Genomic DNA, 21,891 nt, shown 5'->3' on the forward strand with positions numbered 1-21,891 from the left:
ACCCAGTAGAGCCTACAACCTATTTTGTATTTAATTGTTCTCCAGCTGTAGTGAATCCAAAACACCAAAGGATGACTCATTTTCACCCCTGGCAACTAAAAAGAGGCAACCATTATCTGACTATTTTTAAGTTAGCCTACATAGGTAAAATTGGAATTTGGTGTAAACATCATTACTAATCTTAAGAGTTCAGTTCTGTTTAGTTTGTGCTTAGCTGATAAATCTGCTACATCAGAATCCATGCCATAATAATTTAGGCTGCTCTACTAGCAAACAGCAAATGCTGCAGTGCCAAGTAAATGTTCTCTTCAATACTCTGAATCGAATATCAGGCCAACAGAAGAACATTTACTAAAATTATATTATATTTCTTAGGGAAATAGCACAGTATGATAAACAACATGACCATATATTATTATGTTATGGTACTTTATTTGTTTGACTACTGGTCACGTTTCTCCTGACTCTTCTTCTCTTACTCATGCTCCACTCATCTCTGGAAATTTCGTCCACTGAAAGAAAAAAGTATAAACCAAAGAAAGTATAAGTGTTTCTGATCACAAACTTAAGATGCAAAAAAGATTAAATGCAAATCTTATTATCTTACATTTACTTCTGGCATCTGTGCTCCCCTTTACTCATCTGCTCTTCACTCCTTACTGCTAAACGCATTTTCATCTCTTGTCCCTCTTCCAATTCACCTGCTTTCATATTTCTTTTTTTTTTTCATCTCTATTTTCTTTGCTTTCTCCCTCACTCATCGCTTTCTTCTCCACTCCTCAAATCCAGACTTCCACTTGTCCTCTTCTCTCCCATTTCTCCACTCCTCATCACACATTTTTCTCCTCTCTCCTTCTCTTAACTTCTGCTTTTCACTTCTTTCTCACTCTCTTCATCATCTCTCCTCCTCTTGTCCTCCAGCCTCTCCAGCTCCACAGGTGTATTCGTGTCCTTGCCTCTTCACTCACTTATTTTTCCTCCTCATCACCAGACCATTATCTTTTTATTTTCTCTCCTTCATTTATGTCCTCCTCCATCCTCCTCTATTTTCTTTGCTTTCTCCCTCACTCATCCCTTTCTTTTCCACTCCTCAAATCCAGACTTCCACTTGTCCTCTTCTCTCCCATTTCTCCACTCCTCATCACACATTTTTCTCCTCTCTCCTTCTCTTAACTTCTGCTTTTCACGTGTTTATGCATTACAGTAAACAGATTCAAGTTATTCTGTCTAGCAGATAAACTTTACCCTCTACTGAAGTCTGTGCATCATTCCTCTGCTGTGGCTGCCTCATAAAGTTTTGTCCTATAACTTTGCTGTTGCCTGCTTTCCTCTTTTCTCAATTGTTTTTCTTCTTCTCATCATAACAGCCCTCCTTTTGATTTGGGCTCTCCTTGCCTCTCTCCACTCCTTTATCTTCTTCTATCCACACCTGTCATCTTCTCATTTAATCTAATGTATTCATTCCTCTTCTTTGTTCCATTTTTTTTAATGTCCTCCCTTTCTCTTCTCCATACATCTTGTCCACTCATTTCTCATTTTTCCTCCCTCCACTCTATTTTTTCTCCCTATACCCTTTTACACTATTCTCCTCTTAAAGTGTGCCCACTTCTCTACTTTGCGTATTTGCCTTTTTCATTTGCTTTGAACTTTCTTTTTGTTATAATGCTTTACAGTAAAATTTTGTTTGTTAACATTAGTTAGTGTAATAGTTAACTGCTAATTTTACATTAATTACTGTCCATATGGTCCAAAAATTATAAATTCTTTGTAATGAACAATTGTATTTTGATTTTTTTTTTTTTTTTTATTTACAAATATGAATGAATGCAATAAAAAAAACAATTCTTAGTTTATTGGTAATGAAGTAACTAATGATAACAAATAAAACTTTACTGTAAAGTGGTTTTATCTGCCTCCCTCCATCCCGTTTCTGTCTGAACATGGTTCTTTATTGCGTTGATGGTGGTAGTTTAAGAGCGTATCGTCTTGATTTCATCTGGGCAAATCTGTCTATCACCATGTCATGGTCAACAGCAGTCAAGTTCTCCTTCTCTATGGACATCACTGCCAGGTGGTTAAGCCGGTCTTGTTCCATTGTGTTTCTTAACCATGTATGCAGTCGACGCAAGGCACTAAAGGAACGTTCACAGCTGCAGCTACTAACTGGGATTGTCAGTGCTACTTGAAATACTGAATTCAGTGTGGGGAACATGTCAGTATTTAGCATCTTGAACACACTGACTATGTCAGGAATTACTTCTTTCTCCTTCCTTCTGTTCAAGAAGTTTTTTGCCACCAGGAGCTCCTCTGACTGCAAATCTATTTTATAATGTTTGGCAAGAATCTTGAGAGATTCTTCATCAAGAAAGCTGTCTGATGCTGGATGGCAGGCTTGAATGCCCTTCATAAGATCTACTCCTACTCCTGAGAAACGGTTGTCAATCTCTTGCATCATTCGGTCAAGGCAAGGGTAGTACAATGTACACATGTGGTCATGTGAAGAACTGATTTCTGAGGTTGTCCTACATGCTGTTTCCACCACATAATCATCAAGCCTCTTCTGTTTCCGTCTAAAACCTGCTGAAGGTTCTGGAATGTTATTTACCTCACACAAGGCCTTTGTTTTTGAAAATAACTCTGTAGCACTCTGAGCTGTGCGTTGTTCTTTAAGAGAGTCGTAGACTGCTGTTTTGTATTGAACTGCTTGTCCCAGGTCTACGGTTTCCCCCTGCAGGAATTTGTGGAGGCCTTCAGTGATGGATAAAAGTCTACCAAACATCAGCAGCATGTAGACAGTGTTAAAGTTGCGTTTGGACCTGAGGCCTACAGCCATTGGTGTTGAAATTTTGTCAAGACATTGCAGAATAGCACAGAAATTGTCAATTACAGCACTCACAGACTTCACCTGACATGCCCAACGTGTTGTTGACAGCTGTACCAGCTCAGATGATTGTAGTCCAAGCTGTTTTTGAACATCAGTGAACTTTTGGTGATTAACTAGAGATGCACTGAAAAATGAATAAAGGCTAAAGTTGGTGGCTTCTGGTATTGCCTTACATGCATGGCACAGCACAAGATTTAATTCATGTGTATAGCAGTGAAGGTACACTGCTTCTGGATGATGTTCTCTGAAACGGGCCTGTACGCCCCTCACAGCTCCACTCATGACTGCAGCTCCATCATATGTTTGTGCAACACACAGAAGATGGTCAATTTTATGTGATTTCAATGTTTGCTCTATTGCATCAGTGATGGATTGTGCATCAAAACCAACCAGTTTGCTGAAACCAAGGAAATTTTCCTTGATTCTGCCCTCGGACGTAACGTAACGCACACATACTGCCAGTTGTTCAGAGTGCCTGTCCCTTGCCTCATCTGCCATCAGAGCATACATCTTTGAATTTCTCATTTCTTTTATGATGCTTTCTGTGACCTCTTCTGAAATACATGCAATCATTTCATTTTGCGATGAGTGAGACAGGTAGGTAGCATGGGATGGAGCATTGTACTGCTGTAGAAATGGGTCAAACTGTGTGAGAAGTTTCATGCACTCAAGGAAGTTTCCCTGATTTTGACTCTGGCTCTGTTCATCATGTCCACGGAATGCAATCCCCTGCTTCCCCAGAAATGACGTCACAGCAACAACACGATGGAGGTATTCACGTCTCTCAGTTATTTCTCCTACACTGGCTCTATGAAGCTGTTCTGTAATATCTTCATGTGTTTGAGTTGTTTTGTAGCTCTTCCAGCATGTCATGGAAGCCTTATGAAGGCTACTTTGTTCATGCTCTCTGAATGATTCTAAAGCCCTTTTCCAGTTGGAGAAACCTGCACTTGTTAATGTGTCTTTGCTGTTTCGGATATGATGCTTGCCAAAGAGACGACAAGAAAAGCAGAATGCAGAATTTCTGGATACGGAATACTCAAGCCACTGAAATGCATCTAGCCAATTCTTATTAAAAGCTCTCTGCTGTGTTCCAAATTGGGTAAAGGGATACTGCTGAAGCTTCATGTGTTTTGGGCCTGTCTGCAGTGTTCCTAGATCATCCCTTTCACCTTCTAAAGCCTCTTCTTTCCTTGCTGACTCATCTAAGACATGGTAAAATAGCAAGCTCAGCTCTATTATTGTTTTAATAGCCTTCACTTAACGACATGATTTTTGTGAGAATAGATTAAAAAAAAAAAGTGAATAAAGAATCTATAATAACACAAAAAAAAAACCTTCACCCATTCTTCCTGCACATATTACATTTTATAGGCTACCTTATTCTTACTTTATACACTCACATACATAATACACACACAAACACTTAAAGCCAAGTATAATTATAAACGCAGGGCTCTATACACTTATATTTTTGAAGGAGCACTTACACAGCACTTACAAATTGCATAAATAATCTTATGAGGCTAATGTATCAAATATCAAATTTGGAATACAGAAATACGAAATGATGGAAAAAAATTAGAATGGTACTTTGCCACTAGGTGGCGGCAAGCCACTGCCTTAATGAGTGAGTCAGTCAGTCATTTAATCAATCGATTCGTTCGAAACAGATGATTCATTCAGAAAAAAAGTAAGCAACTGTTTTTATGAATGGGTCAGTGAATCATTTACTCACGCAAATTTATTCAGTAAACACCGCTGTGTTGCTGCAGGGCACAACAACATGCTTTGCTTTGCCTTAGCGAAATATGTCTTTTTTTTATTATCTTGTTTATTGAATTGTTGCCCTGACAGGAAAAGTCTGCCACAGACCATGCTAACCAAACATTATAACCGCTCTGTGTGTGTGTGTGTGTGTGTGTGTGTGTGTGTGTGTGTCCTAAAGACTGTGCTGCGCAACCGTTAACTGTTATATGTTCAAAATGTAACGTTAAATCAGACACAATTTAAAACCGAATAAGAAATATAATACTATGATTAAAAGTTACAGATACCTGAAGCTGTTGTATCTTGGTGTTTAAGTGTTGGCTGGGGGTGTTTTACTTCCTTTTTTTTGAAGAATTTTGAAATATCCATTTTATTTTTCAAATAAATTGATCTAGTAAAATACTACACGACAAACCGCCTGGCTCCAAAAGATCTAATTTCATTGGCTGGATCGTACAGACGCTCATCGATGGTTGGCCAGTTTACATGTCAGTCAGAAGCACTAGACTCAGTGGGCGGTTTTTGTTGGGTGTGAATGACAACGCGTAAATTGACAGACACAGTAGATGTGAGAGTCGAGAGATATTTATTTATTTGTTTATTTATTTATTTATTTATTTAAATTCTAATATAAATTACTTTATTGGGCATGGAAACTCATTGATGGCATAGTAATAAAAACATTCGGGGCTTTACTGAAAACTTTCCGTAGAGGCTCTTTCCGTAGCCTCTATACATATGTGCAGTTCTTCAAAGTATCGACGCACAACACTAGGCCTACTCTTTACTAACACTATTAAAGATAATAAACATAAGAAATGTATGCATTTCATCTTGTCTTTCTTCTTCTTTGTCTTCTGTAGGGAAAAACTCCTAAACTTAAGCAGAGAACCAATTTTTTGTAAGGAAGGAGGGCTTTCTTTATTGTACATTCATTTGCATGTATGGTTTGCGCTGCGCTGTATAAATTGGTCAGCGCAGCGCTGGTGAGGATTGTTCGCGCCGCGCTGCCCATTGGGTGTTGCTAGGAAACACGTCCGCGCTGCGCTGACGAATCGGCCGCGCGGCTCGGCCTCGGACCATTGAACCGCTCAGATGACATGTCAGCGCGGCGCGAGCTCTGTAAACCCCCGCTGTCTCGTCCCACTTTTGGTTTGTTTGGCTTCCCATACTGAAACACTGCCAGCGGGACATTTAAACAGGTGTATGTCCGAGTTCAAAACAGGTTTTGCGTGGGAACGCAAATATCTTTGCGAGGGAACGCAAAAGATGTGAAAAAAAAAATCTCCCAACCTAAATTTTTTCCACCACCACGTCCCTTTAGGGGCTCTGTAATGGATTGATGGTCCCGGTCATCTGTGTAGTTTTATGAATGATTGTGTGACTTTTGTGATGTGACCACATTGTCTTGAACGTCAAAAACGTTTGGTAAATTGTTGTTTTTGTCTTGGTTCCAGTTGATGATCGTTTATCTTATAAATTGATTCTGTCTTTATTGTTTGGCTTAATTTTTTTTTATTTTTCTGTATTCCGAGCGGAGTGTCCCTGGAAGCAGGCTGGTGGTTGTAGCTGCACGGGCTTCACATAATTAGGGGTTAGTGATGTTATTTTTGATTTTGAGAAAATTTGGATTTCTCTGACCTACATATGTGCAATTTAAAACTTTTGAAGGCCAAAAAAATATAAGAAATAGCTTGTCCTTAACCTTGTCATTAGATTATTTGTCAATACCTGCTCTCTCCTCATCTTCATATTTCTTATTCTCTCAGTCTTCTTATCCTGGCCTATTTCTTCCCCTCTTAAAGCTGAACTTTGACTGATAGTCTTTTCATTTTCATCTGTGTCAGTGACGAAAGTAAACATAGGCTCAACTGATATTTATTCGTTTTATGAATCATTTTCTTAGACAAATTAATTTACTCAAGGCTAGAAGGAAAGCTGTAGCCTAAGTCAGTATTGCCATTAGGTGTCACAGTGTCTGGTTTGTGTTTCCCTGGGTCACCACTAGAGGTCCTCTTTCCCCACGGTGTCATTCACTCTTACTACATTTCCCATCATCCTGTTCTGTCACTCATTGTATCATTGCACACAGCTGTTTCCCATCACCTCATTAGTATCTGTGCATATATACCCTGGTTGTTTCAGTGTTTGTCACGGATTCCTTGTTATTTGTTCACACCACTTCTGAGGTCTGTGTCTGCTAGTTTTTCGTCAGTTTCTTGTTTTGTTATTGTTTTTGGATTGCCTGTTTGGATTTTGACCCCTGCCTGGACTGGATGTATGATTATGGATTTCCCCAATAAATACTGCAATTGGATCCCCTGTTTCCTGTGTGTGGTATCGTGACATTAGGAACCTTCTGCAAGTATTGGAATCTGAAAACGTCTGTTTTTAAATGTTAAAAGTAATATTAAATAATACAAATTATAGTCTACGTTTACCGCAGTTGGTGTAATTGGCAGACGTTCCCGTAAGCATCGTGCGCTGTGGAAACGCGTCAAAGCATTCTCACAATTATGCAGCATTAATGCACGAATGGTTTTGAATGAATATTTCATGTCGATCTACAATGGTCACATAATGTTAAAACTAATCTTGCTATTGATATCTTTGTTAGATTACATAAAACAAATGTCCGTCTGGGTTTTGAATTGAATATGTTCACATTGTCATAAACTTAGCCTATCTGTTAGTTTTCTTTTCAAACAACAAAAGTGTCAAGTTGTTACGGCGTCCAGTCATCTTTGTCAAGAAGTTTTTCTTTATTATATGCATCATAGATTGCGGTTCAGCCATTTTTGTAATAACATAAAAAGGGCGCTGCTAGTTAAAATCCGAATATTTGCGCGAAAAAGAAAATTACTAGCCTACTGGGCGCTGGCGTGACGTAACTGAAGAGACGAATTAGCATGTTCTTATTAATATTATTAGGAGAGAGTTTTAATTGTTTTTGACATTTAATTGTTTAACGTTAATGTTGTTAAACGAAAATTGTATTATCAAAAACATTTTTATTTACCTGGATCTGACTGATCTCCGCCCCTGTCAGGGCCCCTTGATGTCTTGTGCCCCTGGGCAAGTGACCAGTTGCCCTAATGGTTAATCCGGCCCTGCTGGTAATTCGGGGTGGCGTAGTCGTTATTAGACGAGCCACGTTTTGCTACAGCTGGAAAAGATCTTGAACAAATATCTGTGTATGTTAGTCAGTTTCACAGATGTATTAAATGTGGGCTTACAGTAAACTGTCCCATTTGTACAATATTTGAGGCTTCAGTGGAAGAACATTAAACTCTAGTTTTACAAACTTCCCAGTCTGTTCAGCCGAGATATTTCTGTTTTAAACACACACAGACGAAATACTGGTGCAAACGTGACATATCTGACTGAAGAAGAGAATCTGCTGATTCAGATGATACCAGTTCTGAACATTCATTAACATGATTGAAAATCACATTAAACCAGGAATGAAATGTTGATAGTAGGGGTGGGAAAAAAAATCGATATTGCAATATATTGTTGTGCTCTCTGTCGCAATAAATAATCGATACACTAACGCCCAATATCGATATTTTATTACAACACAAAATGATTAATTTACCCGTTGTCAGTGTCACTGTCACTACCCAATATCTACCATTCTGTTTGCGGGGGGCGCTGTTCGAGTAAATAGGGGTAAAGTGGCGCAAACAGCGGCCGGTGAAGAACACAAGTTAACTAACAACAACAGAGAATTGCAGAAAAAAAAAAGAGAAGCAAGAAGAATGGCGGAAAACAATAAACAAGTAATAAAAACTCGGTGAGTGTTTTAGCGCAATTTCCTCACCTCATGGGATCACAACACTAAGAGATAGTAAATCTTTTCCTGGATTTTTTTTTTGCGTTCCCGAGATTAGACCTTCCTTAACATAATGCCGAAAACCCGAAGTCTCTAGGTGGTCTGGTTGAGGAGTAGATAGAAGTGCAAGATTGGTGCGCACAGACAGAACAGAAATCATGAGTTAACAATCGCAATTTTGTCCGGTGGAAAATTGCGCTAAAAACTAATCAAAGACCCACCCGCTAGTTTCCACTCTAAAGGGTTTTGCGAGACAGTCGACGGAAAGGCACTGGATAAAGACTATGCAATCTGCAAGAACTGCTTTGCAAAGATAAAATATAACAGCAACACTACGAATCTGCAAATGCACCTCGTTCGCTACTGACGTTTCAGTATTATGGTTTACACATGTTAATGTTCATGTTGTTTTGTAATGTTCATGCACTTTTATCTGTCTAGATGTACAGTGTTTACATTTAAGACCAGGAGGCAGTGAGTTATTATGCAAATGCATATTTTTTTGCACAATGTTGGAAATGTTGGCATTAATAAATGCATAAAATTTCCTTATTTCCTTATTCCTTCTTTTTCTTTTCAGTCACATATATCGTGATATATCGTTGATGAAATTTCTTCCAATATATTGAATATCGTAGATATCGCGAATCGTGATATTATCATATCGTGGACCACATATCGCCACAGAATTGAATCGTGAGGTACCTGTATCGTCCCACCCCTAGTTGATAGTGTCTAATAATTAATGATTATAAATCATAAATCTGATTTGTTTGGTCTCCATAAACAGATTGAAGAAAATGTCTAATGTATTGTATTTGAGTGTGTGTGAATGAGTGTTTCTGATCTCTTACTCGAGCAGATCCATGAAGACTGAATGAATCATGGACGACACACACACATTCAGACATGGAGATTCTCCTCCAGGATTCAGGTACTTCAATCTTCATATGATCTTAATGTTATAGAAGACTCATTTTCTGCACATAACAGGGTGTTGTGTGTGTTTGCCAGGGTTGGTATAGTGATCTGTTGTCTCTATCATATTCTGGTGTCGGGATATACAGTAGTTGGAGCCACTCAGGGTCTTTAAACACTGTCCAAAGACACACAGATACAGTAGACAGCTAGATGATATATGACATTATCCTTGGACAGTCTCATCACTCTTCAACACACTGTCTTAATAGACAACCTTCTCATGTGGGATTTATTTTCATGTTAAATCAGCCAAGTTGATTCTTGTCTCTATTCTGTTATCTCTGTTCTATTAAAGTCAGTTTAAGGGTGACAGATCAATCTCACCGGAGTCCAGCTGTGTGTCCATGCAGAGTGACACATCTATGGGGAATCCAATCTACTTTAAGGGAAAACACACATCAACTGATCTGAGGTACAACATTTCATAGATAGATAGATCTTCTCGAGTAACATGCATGCAAACTTTGGAAAAGACAATTGTTTGGCTCTCAGACAGTTTTGTTCTATGCTTTTATTTTAATAGAGGAAAACAAGATACATTTATTGAATTGGACCTCATAGGCCCTGAAAAATTAAGATAAAAACTGCTTTGTATTAACCCTTCTTCACAATGCTGTCTGGTGTAATATGATTAGCGCAGACATTAATGATTTTAGGTAACTTGAGCGGCAGATTTCCATCATAAACAAAATTAATCCACTGCGTCGTCAGTGGCTCAGTTGCCAGGAGTAAATGAAGAGTCTGATGCTCACTCTTACATCCAACAACAACACACCTGGATTTCTTAGTAGGGAACTGGGGCATTTTTCTCATCAGCGGCTCCAGCACGTAGAAAATGGCGGACGGTATTCAGCTCACTGAGGGCGGGGTCTATCAGCATTAGTGGGCGTGGCCTAGGCATTTTGTGACGTCACAAAAAGTAGCATCTGCAAATGGACTTTTCTTAGACACAGATTATGATTTATGGAGATTCAAAAAAGAGGAGTGGGTGGATTTTTACCATTATAGGGTGGCTGTGTACACAGGGGTGGATTTAGGTAACATATAGGAATGGGGCCCTATACAATTGCACACATTTACCTGGATAATCCTTGAGGATTCTTTTTCTGTTATAATGTTTGCTGATGCACAGTGGTGTCCAATCTTTCTACATCTTCATGTACATTATAATGGCTTTTATTCTTGTTTTATACCCTGAAATAGCAGCAGTAGGCTATGACACATGGAACTGTCTGAGCAGTGTGGTGTGGCTTAGACTACGTCTACATTAATCCGGATACATTTGAAAACGCCGTTTTCGTTTATAAATGTTCTCCGTCCACACTAGTGTTTTCGGACGTCTCAGTGTGGATGAGAAACTTTTGAAAAACGCCTGAAAACGCTAAATTCACCTGTCCAGGTCGCACGCAGTCACCATATGTTTGGTCTAAAATGCGACTGCTCTCATGCATTGCCGCAGGACAGCAAATGTGAGTAAATTCTGTCATCTTTGCAGGACTGTTTTTAGCATATTTTTAGCAACAGTGTGAAAGTGAATAGCACATAACAGGCACAATACAGGTATAAACATGAATATCTATTGGTACAATATGCATCACATGACTAAATTTAAGTCATCGTTTTTAAATGCCACCGGTTTCACAGTCCACACTACAATGTGAAAATGGCGTTTTCAAATGTCTCCGCTTTGGAGTGCATTTTCAAAAAAGCTTCGTTTTCATTAATAAAAACGCTGTCTCAGTGTGGACGCAAGGCCAAAACAGAGAAAAATTTACGTTTTCAAACGAAAACGTATTAGTGTGGACATGGCCTTAGACTTGCCATATCATAATTTTCACCCCAGTGCAGTCACGGTACTCTCATTTCAACAGGTTATAACAGTATTAATACGCATCTTGTATATAAAAATAATTTTTAGGGGGCGCTTGACTTTTGGGGGCTCAAAGAAGTCCTTACCTTTGCCTAATGGTAAGTCCTCCTCTGTGTGTACACACACTGCTGACACACATTTATGTTCAAACACCATGTAAAGGTGAGTTTTGCATTATAAGTCCCCTTTAACTCTTTACCCGCCATTGACGGAATGTTTTCACTGTTATACGGTTATACGGTAGGGGGTGCTATTACACATCTCCTGAAAGAGTATTAACCCTCTGAGGTCGACAAACGCGCGGGCGCGTTTTGCCGGATTTTCTCCACATTGTAGCACTATAAACTTAAATTACTCCATCATTTATGGTCATACAGAAAAAAGAAATATAAAAAAAGAATCTGTGATATTTCTCCTTTTGTATGTGTCCACTTACAATCAAATCAAAACATTGTGCTTTTGTAAAATAAAGAAAATAAACAGGGTGTGCGTTCTGCCTCTCTGTCGCGGTGAACTTTTTTTTCTTGAGCACGTCTATAAACTGAAACAAAACTCAGCGAATACTTGTCACACATTTATGAGCCATATACCTTTATAAACATTTAAGTGTGTACTTTTAAATAATCGGATTCAAAACGAAAACAAATATTCTCTGTTTACGTAATTTGTATAAAACCAACAAGATGTCCAGCTTCTCAAACGCTTGCTCATTACAGTTAATTTGGCCACGCCTACTCGCGCAAAAGATATTCACATGCAAATCTCCACATGGAACGCGAACGCGCTAGTTACCTCAACAACAAAACACTTCACTTCACTTTTCGTCGAGTTTGAAAGACGTGCCTGAGCTTACATTGGATTTAGGCTACCTCAGAAGAAGAAGAACGCGATCTGAAGACAAGAAAGATAAGGTAAGAAATTCTTACATAGCCTAGTTTGTTATTGTTGCATAAATGTCACGTTGCAGTTGAACTGTTGCTAGATATATGGGGAATATTATAATATTTAGACCCGTGTTTACTGTGTTTGTGGATATCTGCTCAAACATAGATATGTTTATGGTAACCATAATGTTTTATATTTGAGCGTGATCGCGTTTGAATGTATCATATTTTGCAAGCGATCGCGTTTGAATGTATCATATTTTGGATGAAAGCAAAACGCACCAAACGGCTTCATGTTTTTATTATTATCTCATTTCATATCATCATAACGGATGGAAACATTTGAAGTAACATGATAATCAATATATTTTTCTCTAGCTTAGTTGTTACTGAAATCTTTTGGAAGATTTATAGGCTGCTATAGGTTATTTATTGTTATTATTATTTTATCCGCACTGCGCATATACCTTATGCCTACAAGGCACAACAAACCTGGTGTTCATTATATTATATATCGTTGGAAACGTGTGTGTGTGTGTGTGTGTGTGTATTCTGTGAATTTTAAAAAGGAATTTTAAAAAGCAATTTTAACCAGAAAAATCTAATATTTATTTCCAAAATCGTGCAGGCCTTTCTCTTGATATCAGTATGTTCACTTTTTTTTTTCAGGTCCCAGATGCCACTGAGGACTTCAACATTCACATGAGTCTCAGTACGTGAACATGGTAAAGTGAAAATCTTGGAAATGAAAGGTATGTACAGTGTTTTTAGGAATGGCACAAAGGTCTCTGTCTTTGAAGTGCTTTTTTGGCATTTGTTGTGTATCTTTGGATTATGTTGTGTTGTAAATAAATCCAAACAATTTAAAAGCCATTCTTTTTTTAAATCTCCTCATTTACAGTATTGTGCAAGGTTGCTCAGAATGATAGGGGCCTGATAGCTCCTAATAGGGCCGTTAGGGGAGGTTCTTTGTCTTTCTCAGGTGAGAAAAGCTTACATATTAATGAGCTCTCGCATAAGGCTTTTTCACACAAAACACGTCGTAAAATTTTAAAATCAATATATTGTCTTATCTGAATGAGCAGTCAGGGTGATTTTCACATAGTTTTGCAGCAAATATTCTAGGCTACGTCATACAATTTTCAAAAGTCTTGTGAAGAAATAATCAGTATGGGTTTCATGGCCTTATTTCAGTGAGAATTTTTTTTTGTATTTTCAAAAACCACGCATAAATGTCATTATCTCAAAACTACAAACTTTTACATACATGCTGTTGATATATTATTGTAGCAGAGTTTGTGCTGAATACAGTGTAATTAGACTTTAGCCATGAAAATGTCACAAGTAACAGATATAACCAGAAATGTCAGAGCATGTCAGAACACCTCCAGGGCCCAGAAAACAGCTCAGACCTCAGAGGGTTAAATCTCCTGATCAAAGCACATGCAACGAAGGTGAGAAAACAAGCGATCTCATATGTAATCATATGCTTATGCAAAATTGTGCGATCATCAACATTAAACAGCATATAAATAAAAACTGCCTAATGTTACTTAGGTGTTGATAGAATGTATGAAGCTAGAATAAAACTGTTTTTTTTGTTTTTGTTTTAAAGGGGAGGGTCTGTTCTTTCTTCTGATATATTGCATGTTAAGATATTCATACAAAGAAAAATATTCTGGGGACCATGAAAATGTTGTGAAAATGGTAAAAATCACTGGCGGTGGCTGGTAACTTAAAAAAATATATATATTTTCATGTAAAATCAACCATATTGGTTCTGGTAGAGAATGACTCTATTATTTCTATTCTGTTGTTCTATTAAAGTCAGTGTGAGGGTGACAGATCAATCTCACCGGAGTCCAGCTGTGTGTCCATGAAGAGTGACGCGTCTATGATAGTGCCATTGAGTTTTGAGGGAAAACACACATCAACTGATCTGAGGTACAACATTTTTGTTTAGACAGACAGAGAGACCACAGACACACACAAATAATGCATGTATGGCATAATTAGGCAAATATCCACTTATTATCAAAATACAGAAATAGGTGATGATATTGTGTAAGCATGTATAACTCAGAGACTCTGGACCAGAACAATACTGACAAACTCAACCAAACTAAATACAACTATATAACTAATTGGGAAACACAAACACAACAACAGATCAAAAAGCAATGGTAAAAGATGGATGGATTGATTCTCTATATGTGAGGTTTATCTACATAATATAATTAAGAATTCTTGTCTTTGTTCTTTTGTTTTTATTCTATTAAAGTCAGTTTAAGGGTGACCGATCAATCTCACCGGAGCCCAGCTGTGTGTCCATGAAGAGTGACGCGTCTATGGATCGGACAGTGAAATTCGAGGGAAAACACACATCGTCTGATCTGATGTACAACATTTCATAGATAGATCTTCTCAAGTTACATGCATGCAAACCTCAGAAAAATATATTTTTTTGGCTCTCAGACAGGTTTGTTCTATGCATTTACTTTAATATAAGAAAACAAGATAATGTAAGGAATATGACCTAGCTCAAATGATTATTGGGAATCAAAATTATGAATCGGGTTGATTCATCTATATTCTTACAATATTAATAAATTATTGAAACTGAAATTTAGACCCACTCGTATACATCAATGTTAAATTACAATGAATTATAATTCAATCATTAATATACCAAAAAGGTCCCTCTTTCAGATCAATTAATCAGAGTAATTTTTAAGGGAAATTAATGTATTAATTAAACAGTTGTTTGTCCCGCAAACTGGTCGTAAAATTAATTCCATCAACTTCTCAACAAAATTATCTCTTTCTTATAATTCGAAGAAAGCTATATTTTCTGGCCATGAAAATTACTTTCTTGTTCTTATAAAATGTAGGTTACTTAACAGTAGCTCATTAGTAAAGCGTAGCTTGATCGTCGTTTCATTGACTTGTAAAATGAACACTTATACAGAGACAATCTAGGATATAATGGGTTTTTAATAATTGGACTAATACTACATCGAAACTACGAGTATACACAGAGTAAATACATATTTACAACAGAAACATACGGATGAAAACATTACAAGACCAAACGGATAACAGATGAGAGAGGGAGAGGATGAAAGGGAGAAAGTGAAACTAAAGTTCAGGATGAGAGAGATCACCGAGATGATCTCAGCATGGCAAAATCACAGGCAATGTAACCTTTTGAGAGACAGCAAGGAATCAAATCACATTAAAAGTTCAATAAACTTATCTTGCAAAATGGTTCTCTTTGTTGCTGAAGAACGCCGAGTTCATGCGTGTGTCCTAAGAGCAGCGTGCGTGTGTTTCTTTAAGAAAGCAGGGCTCGCGCTCTCGTGTCTTCTGGTGAGCGCGGTAGCGGGATTTTCAAAAGAGTCTTTCTCTTTGAGTTGAAGTTGTCTGCTGCGTTTGCTTCGTTGAGTCCGAAGACGAAAATAAAGAAAAGACGTAAAGAAAAGAAAAACGCTCCCAACAGGGAGCCATAGGTCTTCTCGCTGACGAGGCGGGTTCGTGAAAGTGCTCGGAGATTTCCTGAGTCGGTCTTTTATGGAAACTATGGGCTGACGCCTCTGTTCGCGTGAATAACCAATGAACGTCCAAAGATATGAAGCGGGAAAAGTTCCTTTGTCTCTGGGGGAGACACCCACTCGAGGGAGTTATGGTGTTGTCTTAATACTCTAGTCAGACGATTCATATAGTAATAATAATATCATTGCAATCTATTATCGAGATTCAACTCCGTTAAGTCTCAAGATTTAAAATGATATAAAACATGTCATATGAAAGATTATAGGAATACACAAAGTTACATACTTGTATGCATCTTACAAACATTTTAAAGTTTTGATTAATACACGATAACATTGCAGATACACAAATTTGATATGGGAAAATCAAATCCTTGTTTATACATTTCTTAAGTGGTTATACATAAATGTAGGATTAACACTTTATTCCTACTCCTCTCCTGGAATCTCAGTTTGCTTGACATTCCGTTAGGGCAATAAAAACAAAGTGGGGGGAAGGCAATTGCCAGACAATCTTGAATGCTGATTCCAGATTACGCATTAGGAAACTACACCTCTATTATAAAGCAAAACTAATCACACATGCATAATGGCATTGTACTTATATGAAAATTATATTTCTAAGTTCTAATACCAAAGGTGTGTGTGTGTGTGTGTGTGTAACATAGAAAGTTTCGTTATCTCTCTGTGGTCCAGAGAGGGGAAGGGGGTTTGGAATGTCTCTGAGGTGCAATTAGTGTCGTAAAAGTCCATTTGTCGCCGACTAGCTGGAGCCGAAGCATGATTTGCACTCACGAGTTCAAAGTGCACCAGCTTTTGTATTCAGGAAGAAATGTTTTTAGCAACACAGAGTATTTGAATTTGTTAATTCAAACCAACGACGAATGATTCGATAGCCAATGTTGTTACAATAAATTTATTTAATTGAACCACATAGAAAAATATCAAAAAAGATATCAAAAGAAAATTTTGCTAAGAACTGAAATCTAAAAGGATGTCTTTAAAACTTCTTGAGTTACAGACATACAAACTTTGGAAAACTACACATGACAGTTTCTTCAGCGCGCCATTTTTAAACTGTCACCGTTTGGCATATAGTGCAACAAACATAAGCGTAATTTGCGAGTTATGGGACATGTGCCCACCACTCTTTGCCAGGGTCGATATTGTCCCCACCACTTTTTGAAACATCTCACAGCATGGATATACCTAATACCAGAGGTGGGAGTAAGTCACACATGTGCAAGTCACAAGTAAGTCTCAAGTCTTAACCTTCAAGTCTCAAGCAAGTCCAAGTCAATTTTGTGAAAAGCAAGTCAAGTCAAGTCACTGCTTTATGTCAAGCAAGTCAAGTCAAGTCGTAGCTTGGGTCACAAGTCACTGGCAAGTCATATAAACATTTGATGATTTCACTGAATTTATATATTAAAATAAGTTAAAACTACAGAAGTTGTGGACTATGGTTTTATTTTTTGCAACATTTTTTTAAATATGCATTTCCACATATTTGAGTGGTTACTACAATAAAAATCTTAAAAATAAAAAATAAATAAAATTTCAAACTACATAGCCTAAAATGTAAATGTAACTGAATTACTACATAGCCTAAAATGTAAATGTAACTGAAATTAGGCCAACATTAAAGCATGAAAAATAAATATGCCTCAAACATTGCAGAAGACCATTAAAAGGTATTAAACAATTCAAGTATAATGGTTCCTATGCCACCAAATGGCATTCTTCAAACTGGCATCCCCTTTATGGAACATGAACACATCCTTAACAACAAGTTAGATCTTTCCTTTTTAACAAAAGAATAACAAGAAAAAAACAGGTGGATTGACTATTGTACATTATTAATCTGTGTGGGTGAGTGATTTATTAATATCTGTGAATGAATGTGTGTGCATGTGTATGAGTGAAAAGTGTATTGTTTGCATGTCCATTGTTGTGTTTGACTTTTTGTGTGTGTGTGTGTGTGTGTGTGTGTGTGTGTGTGTGTGTGTGTGTGTGAGAGAGAGAGAGAGAGAGAGAGAGAGAGAGAGAGAGAGAGAGAGAGAGAGAGAGAGAGAGAGAGAGAGAGAGAGGTGATTTGATTGAGTGTGATTGATTCATTAATATTTGTGAATGAATGTGTGTGCGTGTGTATGAGTGAAGAGTGTATTGTTTGTTTGCATGTGTGCATGGTTGTGCTTGCAAGTTTGAATTTTTGTTTTGTTTATTTGTGTATGCATGGTTTGGTTCGAAAATCTGTATGTTTTTTTTTTTTCTTTGCGTGTAGGTGTCTTTTTACAATCTTTTATGTGCATCACCAAAAACTATCCAATTATTAGTCACTGTACACATGCTATTATGCTATTAAAGGACAACTCCGGCGCAAAATGAACCTGGGGTGTAATAACACATGGGAACCGAGTCGACCGTTCTCTGGGATTTGTTTTCATGATAATCGAATGTAAAGAGTTTTATCTCAAAAAACTGTTTAGCTTATAACGCTAGTATATGGGGCATAGAGTAAGTAAAAGAAATCGCTTTGTAAAAGAAATTTTTGTTTTCAAGAAAATTATATTTTTTCTCTGTGCTTTTGTATGTAAGGGATTGTTCAGATCATAAAAAAAATCATTAATCCAAGGCACTCAAATATTATTAAAAAAATATAGAAAGCCTTTATTTCATCATGGCCTTAATATTTTAAAATCAGGTGACAAGTACTTGCACGCCACACCTACGCGTTGCGGCTAATGAGCCTAAGTTCGTCAGGGTGTGTGACAAAGTTACAACATGGAGTTCGGAGTTCTCTTGACTGAGTAGCAATTAAATACTCGTGTAACAATCACCTGGTCACTGTACAGGACAAGCAGGAGAGAAAATTCAAATAATACAAAGAAAACGTATCTCACCCAATATAGAAATAAATCGAACAAATAAAAAAAAAAATAAAAAAAATCAACAAAATCACGAATGAACATATAAAAATCAAGATCCACACATCAAAAATGCATATAATATTGGGTGAGATACTTCTCCTTGTATTATTTTAATTTTCTCTTTCCTAGCTGCCTGGCCTAACAGCGTGAAAAGCTGCACAGTAACGTTAGTCGCAACGAGTACGTTATGTGTGCTTGTAACCTGTTGTTAACCCTCTGGGGTCTGGGGTGTTTTTGGGGTCCTTGAGATGTTCTGACATGCCCTGACATTTGTGCTTTTTTCAGTTGCTTATAAACATATTAATGGCAAAGGTGTAAATTCACTCTATATAGCACAAACAGGACTACCATAATATGTGAGCCACATGTATGTACATGTTTTCATTTTTGAGAGAATAATGTTTATGCATGGTTATTGAAAAAACTAAAAATTAAAGTTTCTGAAATAAGGCCACAAAACACATACTAAATATGTGTAAATAAGACTTTTGACTAATGGATGTCGTCGCCTAGAGTTTTTTCTTCAAAATGATATGAAAATCATCCTGCCTAATCATTCACATAAAACGATACATTGATTTAAGTTTTGTGAAACACTTTTAGTTTGGAAAGCCAATATGCGGATGGGGCGTAAACGATCCAACAGCATCATGCATACTTAGTAGTTCACACCTGATGAGACAATGTCCCTGCATACTTAATGAGCCATTCATTCAGGTGTGTCACCTATAGCTAACTTAAATATACAAGCTTCATAAAAATGATAATTCTAGAAGAAAATTTCAGATGGCATTTTCAGATGGCATATATATATATACACACACTACCAAAATGGTTCACAGTTGGAAGCATCGCAATTTTTTTTATTTTTCCACAAATTGTGCTTGCAAATTGTATAATATCCAAGGTAAACATGTCTAGTAATTGTGCAGTTAATTCTCATACTGTATTTTCAGTTTTGGAATATTTATCCTCTCCCCAAATTTGTCACCAATAAAACACAATACAAATTATTTAAAGAAATTTTTTTTTTTACCTTTTAATAGTTTGTTTACATCTACCTTGTAAATATATATTTTTTATTAAAAAGGGTACAATTACAACAACAATTCAAGTGTAATCTTTCTTTGTAAAAACTAAAGTATACAAAACGTATTTGATTATTTTTGACAAAACATGCTATATTTAACATATGAGCAAAATTGGCAAACAAAAGTTTATTTGATGTGGCAGTCTATTGTACAGTAAAAACTTTATAATCTATTCAAAACTAGTCAACGTCTTTCAAAACTAAAGTATACATTTTATCATACGTATTTCAAAGTAAAGGATTTATTAGTTAGTTGATGACTTTATTTTTGACAAAACACGTATATATTCCTCATCTCAGTATAGCAATAGAGTTTGCTAAAAGCTGTTCATTCAATACAGCAGTATTTGAAAATCGATAATATTTTGTAAAATTACATTTATATTTGCATTTATGTCAAAACCTAGACACTTTTAAACATCAAAATGACATTTATTAATATGTATTCGTGTCAAAATGACATATAAACAGATTTTCCTATTCAATTTTGCATGGAAACGCTTCCGAAAGGCTTGCGTGTCGCGTGAAATATATATATATATATATATATATATATATATATACATATATATATATATATAGAATATATGAGCAGAAATTGGTAAACAAAAGCTTATTTGATGTGGCAGTATATTCTACAGTAAAAACTGTACCCAAATCTAGTCAACAAAATGTTGTCTTTCATATTTCGCCTGACTGTAACGTTGTTTTTATGAAATATTAGGGCATATAAATGTTAATTTGCAGTTTAATACATTGCTTATACAAATAGCCTACATTTTATTTCAACATATTTCAGTCGATTTTTACTCATCTCAGTATAGCAATACAGTTTGCTAAAACATCATCATTCATTCACACACGCGATTTAAATTTAAACTGTCTTTTTGTGAGCTGTGGTAAACAGCGCGCATCTCTGCCGTTCATTCATTCATAAACAGAAACCCGATTCACGTGAGAAGGAAAAAAAACTTACTACACAGTATTCCTCAGCTCAGTCGGATCCTTGCCCCTCGAAATACCCGCACTTCTGAGGGACATTTTCCATTTTTATTATTCCTCACAGCGCTGCGAGACGGTGTAAACAAGTAATGATCTGAATAAACTTGTGTTTTCTCGAGCTGATATGGGGGCGTTCACAGGTTTGCGTGGATTGCCTCAGACTTTTGCGTTTGAATAGCGCGCGCTCTCCGTGGGCGGAGTCACATTACATTTGAATGAGCTGTAATGAGCTCGACTGGAATCGCTCTCTTTTAATACAGATTTCACAAGATGAGAATATTTGTTTTTTATATAAATTACTTCATTTAAAAGAAGAGAATTCAAGCTTCATGCCTGTGTGTCTGTATGCCTGTTTGACTGAGTATTCGCTGAGTTACAGTTCATTTTCGGACGCATTTCAGAATGGACTACACTGACAGAGAGAAGGCAGAACTCGCATCACGTTTATTTTTCTTTATTTGGCAAAAAGCACAACACTTTGTTTTTATTGTGAGTATACACAAAAATAATACACATTTAACAGAGTCGATTGATGTATGAAACTTGTTTGTAATATCAAAGTCAACAGAGCAAAATTAATTTATTTTTAACTGGTAAGAAAAAATGCGAGTTGGTATCGCCGGCGATACCGCTGACCCCAGGGGGTTAAAATATTAAAGCCATCATGATGAAATAAAGGATTTTTGTATTTTTTCCCCCAATAATATTCGACTGCCTTGTACAAAACTTCAAGTCTATCACACAACTAGTAAGTAACCTTTTATTAGCCAAGACGTTAGCAACAGCTGAAAACTATGACTGACTTCGTCACTTACATTTGTTTGTGGGATTTGAAGTGTCGAATGAAATTCGACGTGGTTATTTTTGGCGTGGCGCCTTCCATGTTCAGTCACTCACTGCTCTTACGTCGTTCGTTAGTAGTGATCTCTGCTTGCCTGCTGCGTCACGTGATTGTTGCAGTGCGTTCAAATACATATATTTATTTTAAAAAAGACAAGTTATTTCGAGTCATTTACCTCAAGTCCGAGTCAAGTCTCAAGTCATGAATATCAAGTCAAAGTCAAGTCTTTTATTAATATTTGTCAAGCAAGTCTCAA

At 36.9% G+C, this 21,891-nt stretch overlaps 2 protein-coding genes across 4 annotated transcripts in view; one reads left to right on the plus strand and one right to left on the minus strand.

Annotated features, from left to right (window-relative positions):
* Nucleotides 1-21,891, minus strand: part of LOC311093954 (uncharacterized protein) — a gene marked incomplete at its 5' end in the record, with an annotated part of 471,534 nt that overhangs the window by 395,210 nt on the left and 54,433 nt on the right. The window lies entirely within an intron of this gene.
* Nucleotides 1-21,891, plus strand: part of LOC311093927 (uncharacterized protein) — a 188,929-nt gene that overhangs the window by 2,160 nt on the left and 164,878 nt on the right. For 2 of the 3 annotated variants that reach the window (XM_084131599.1, XM_084131600.1), the window contains exons 2-5: nucleotides 9,352-9,423; nucleotides 9,766-9,882; nucleotides 14,052-14,168; nucleotides 14,506-14,622. In XM_084131599.1, the coding sequence (XP_083987725.1) occupies nucleotides 9,374-9,423; nucleotides 9,766-9,882; nucleotides 14,052-14,168; nucleotides 14,506-14,622 (401 nt within the window). In that variant the 5' untranslated portion in view covers nucleotides 9,352-9,373. The remainder of the gene's footprint in view (nucleotides 1-9,351; nucleotides 9,424-9,765; nucleotides 9,883-14,051; nucleotides 14,169-14,505; nucleotides 14,623-21,891) is intronic. The other variant, XM_084131601.1, reaches the window with a different exon arrangement.

This window comes from Abramis brama (genome assembly GCF_963993115.1).
Source record: "Abramis brama genome assembly, chromosome: 12".
Classification (NCBI taxonomy): domain Eukaryota; kingdom Metazoa; phylum Chordata; class Actinopteri; order Cypriniformes; family Leuciscidae; genus Abramis; species Abramis brama.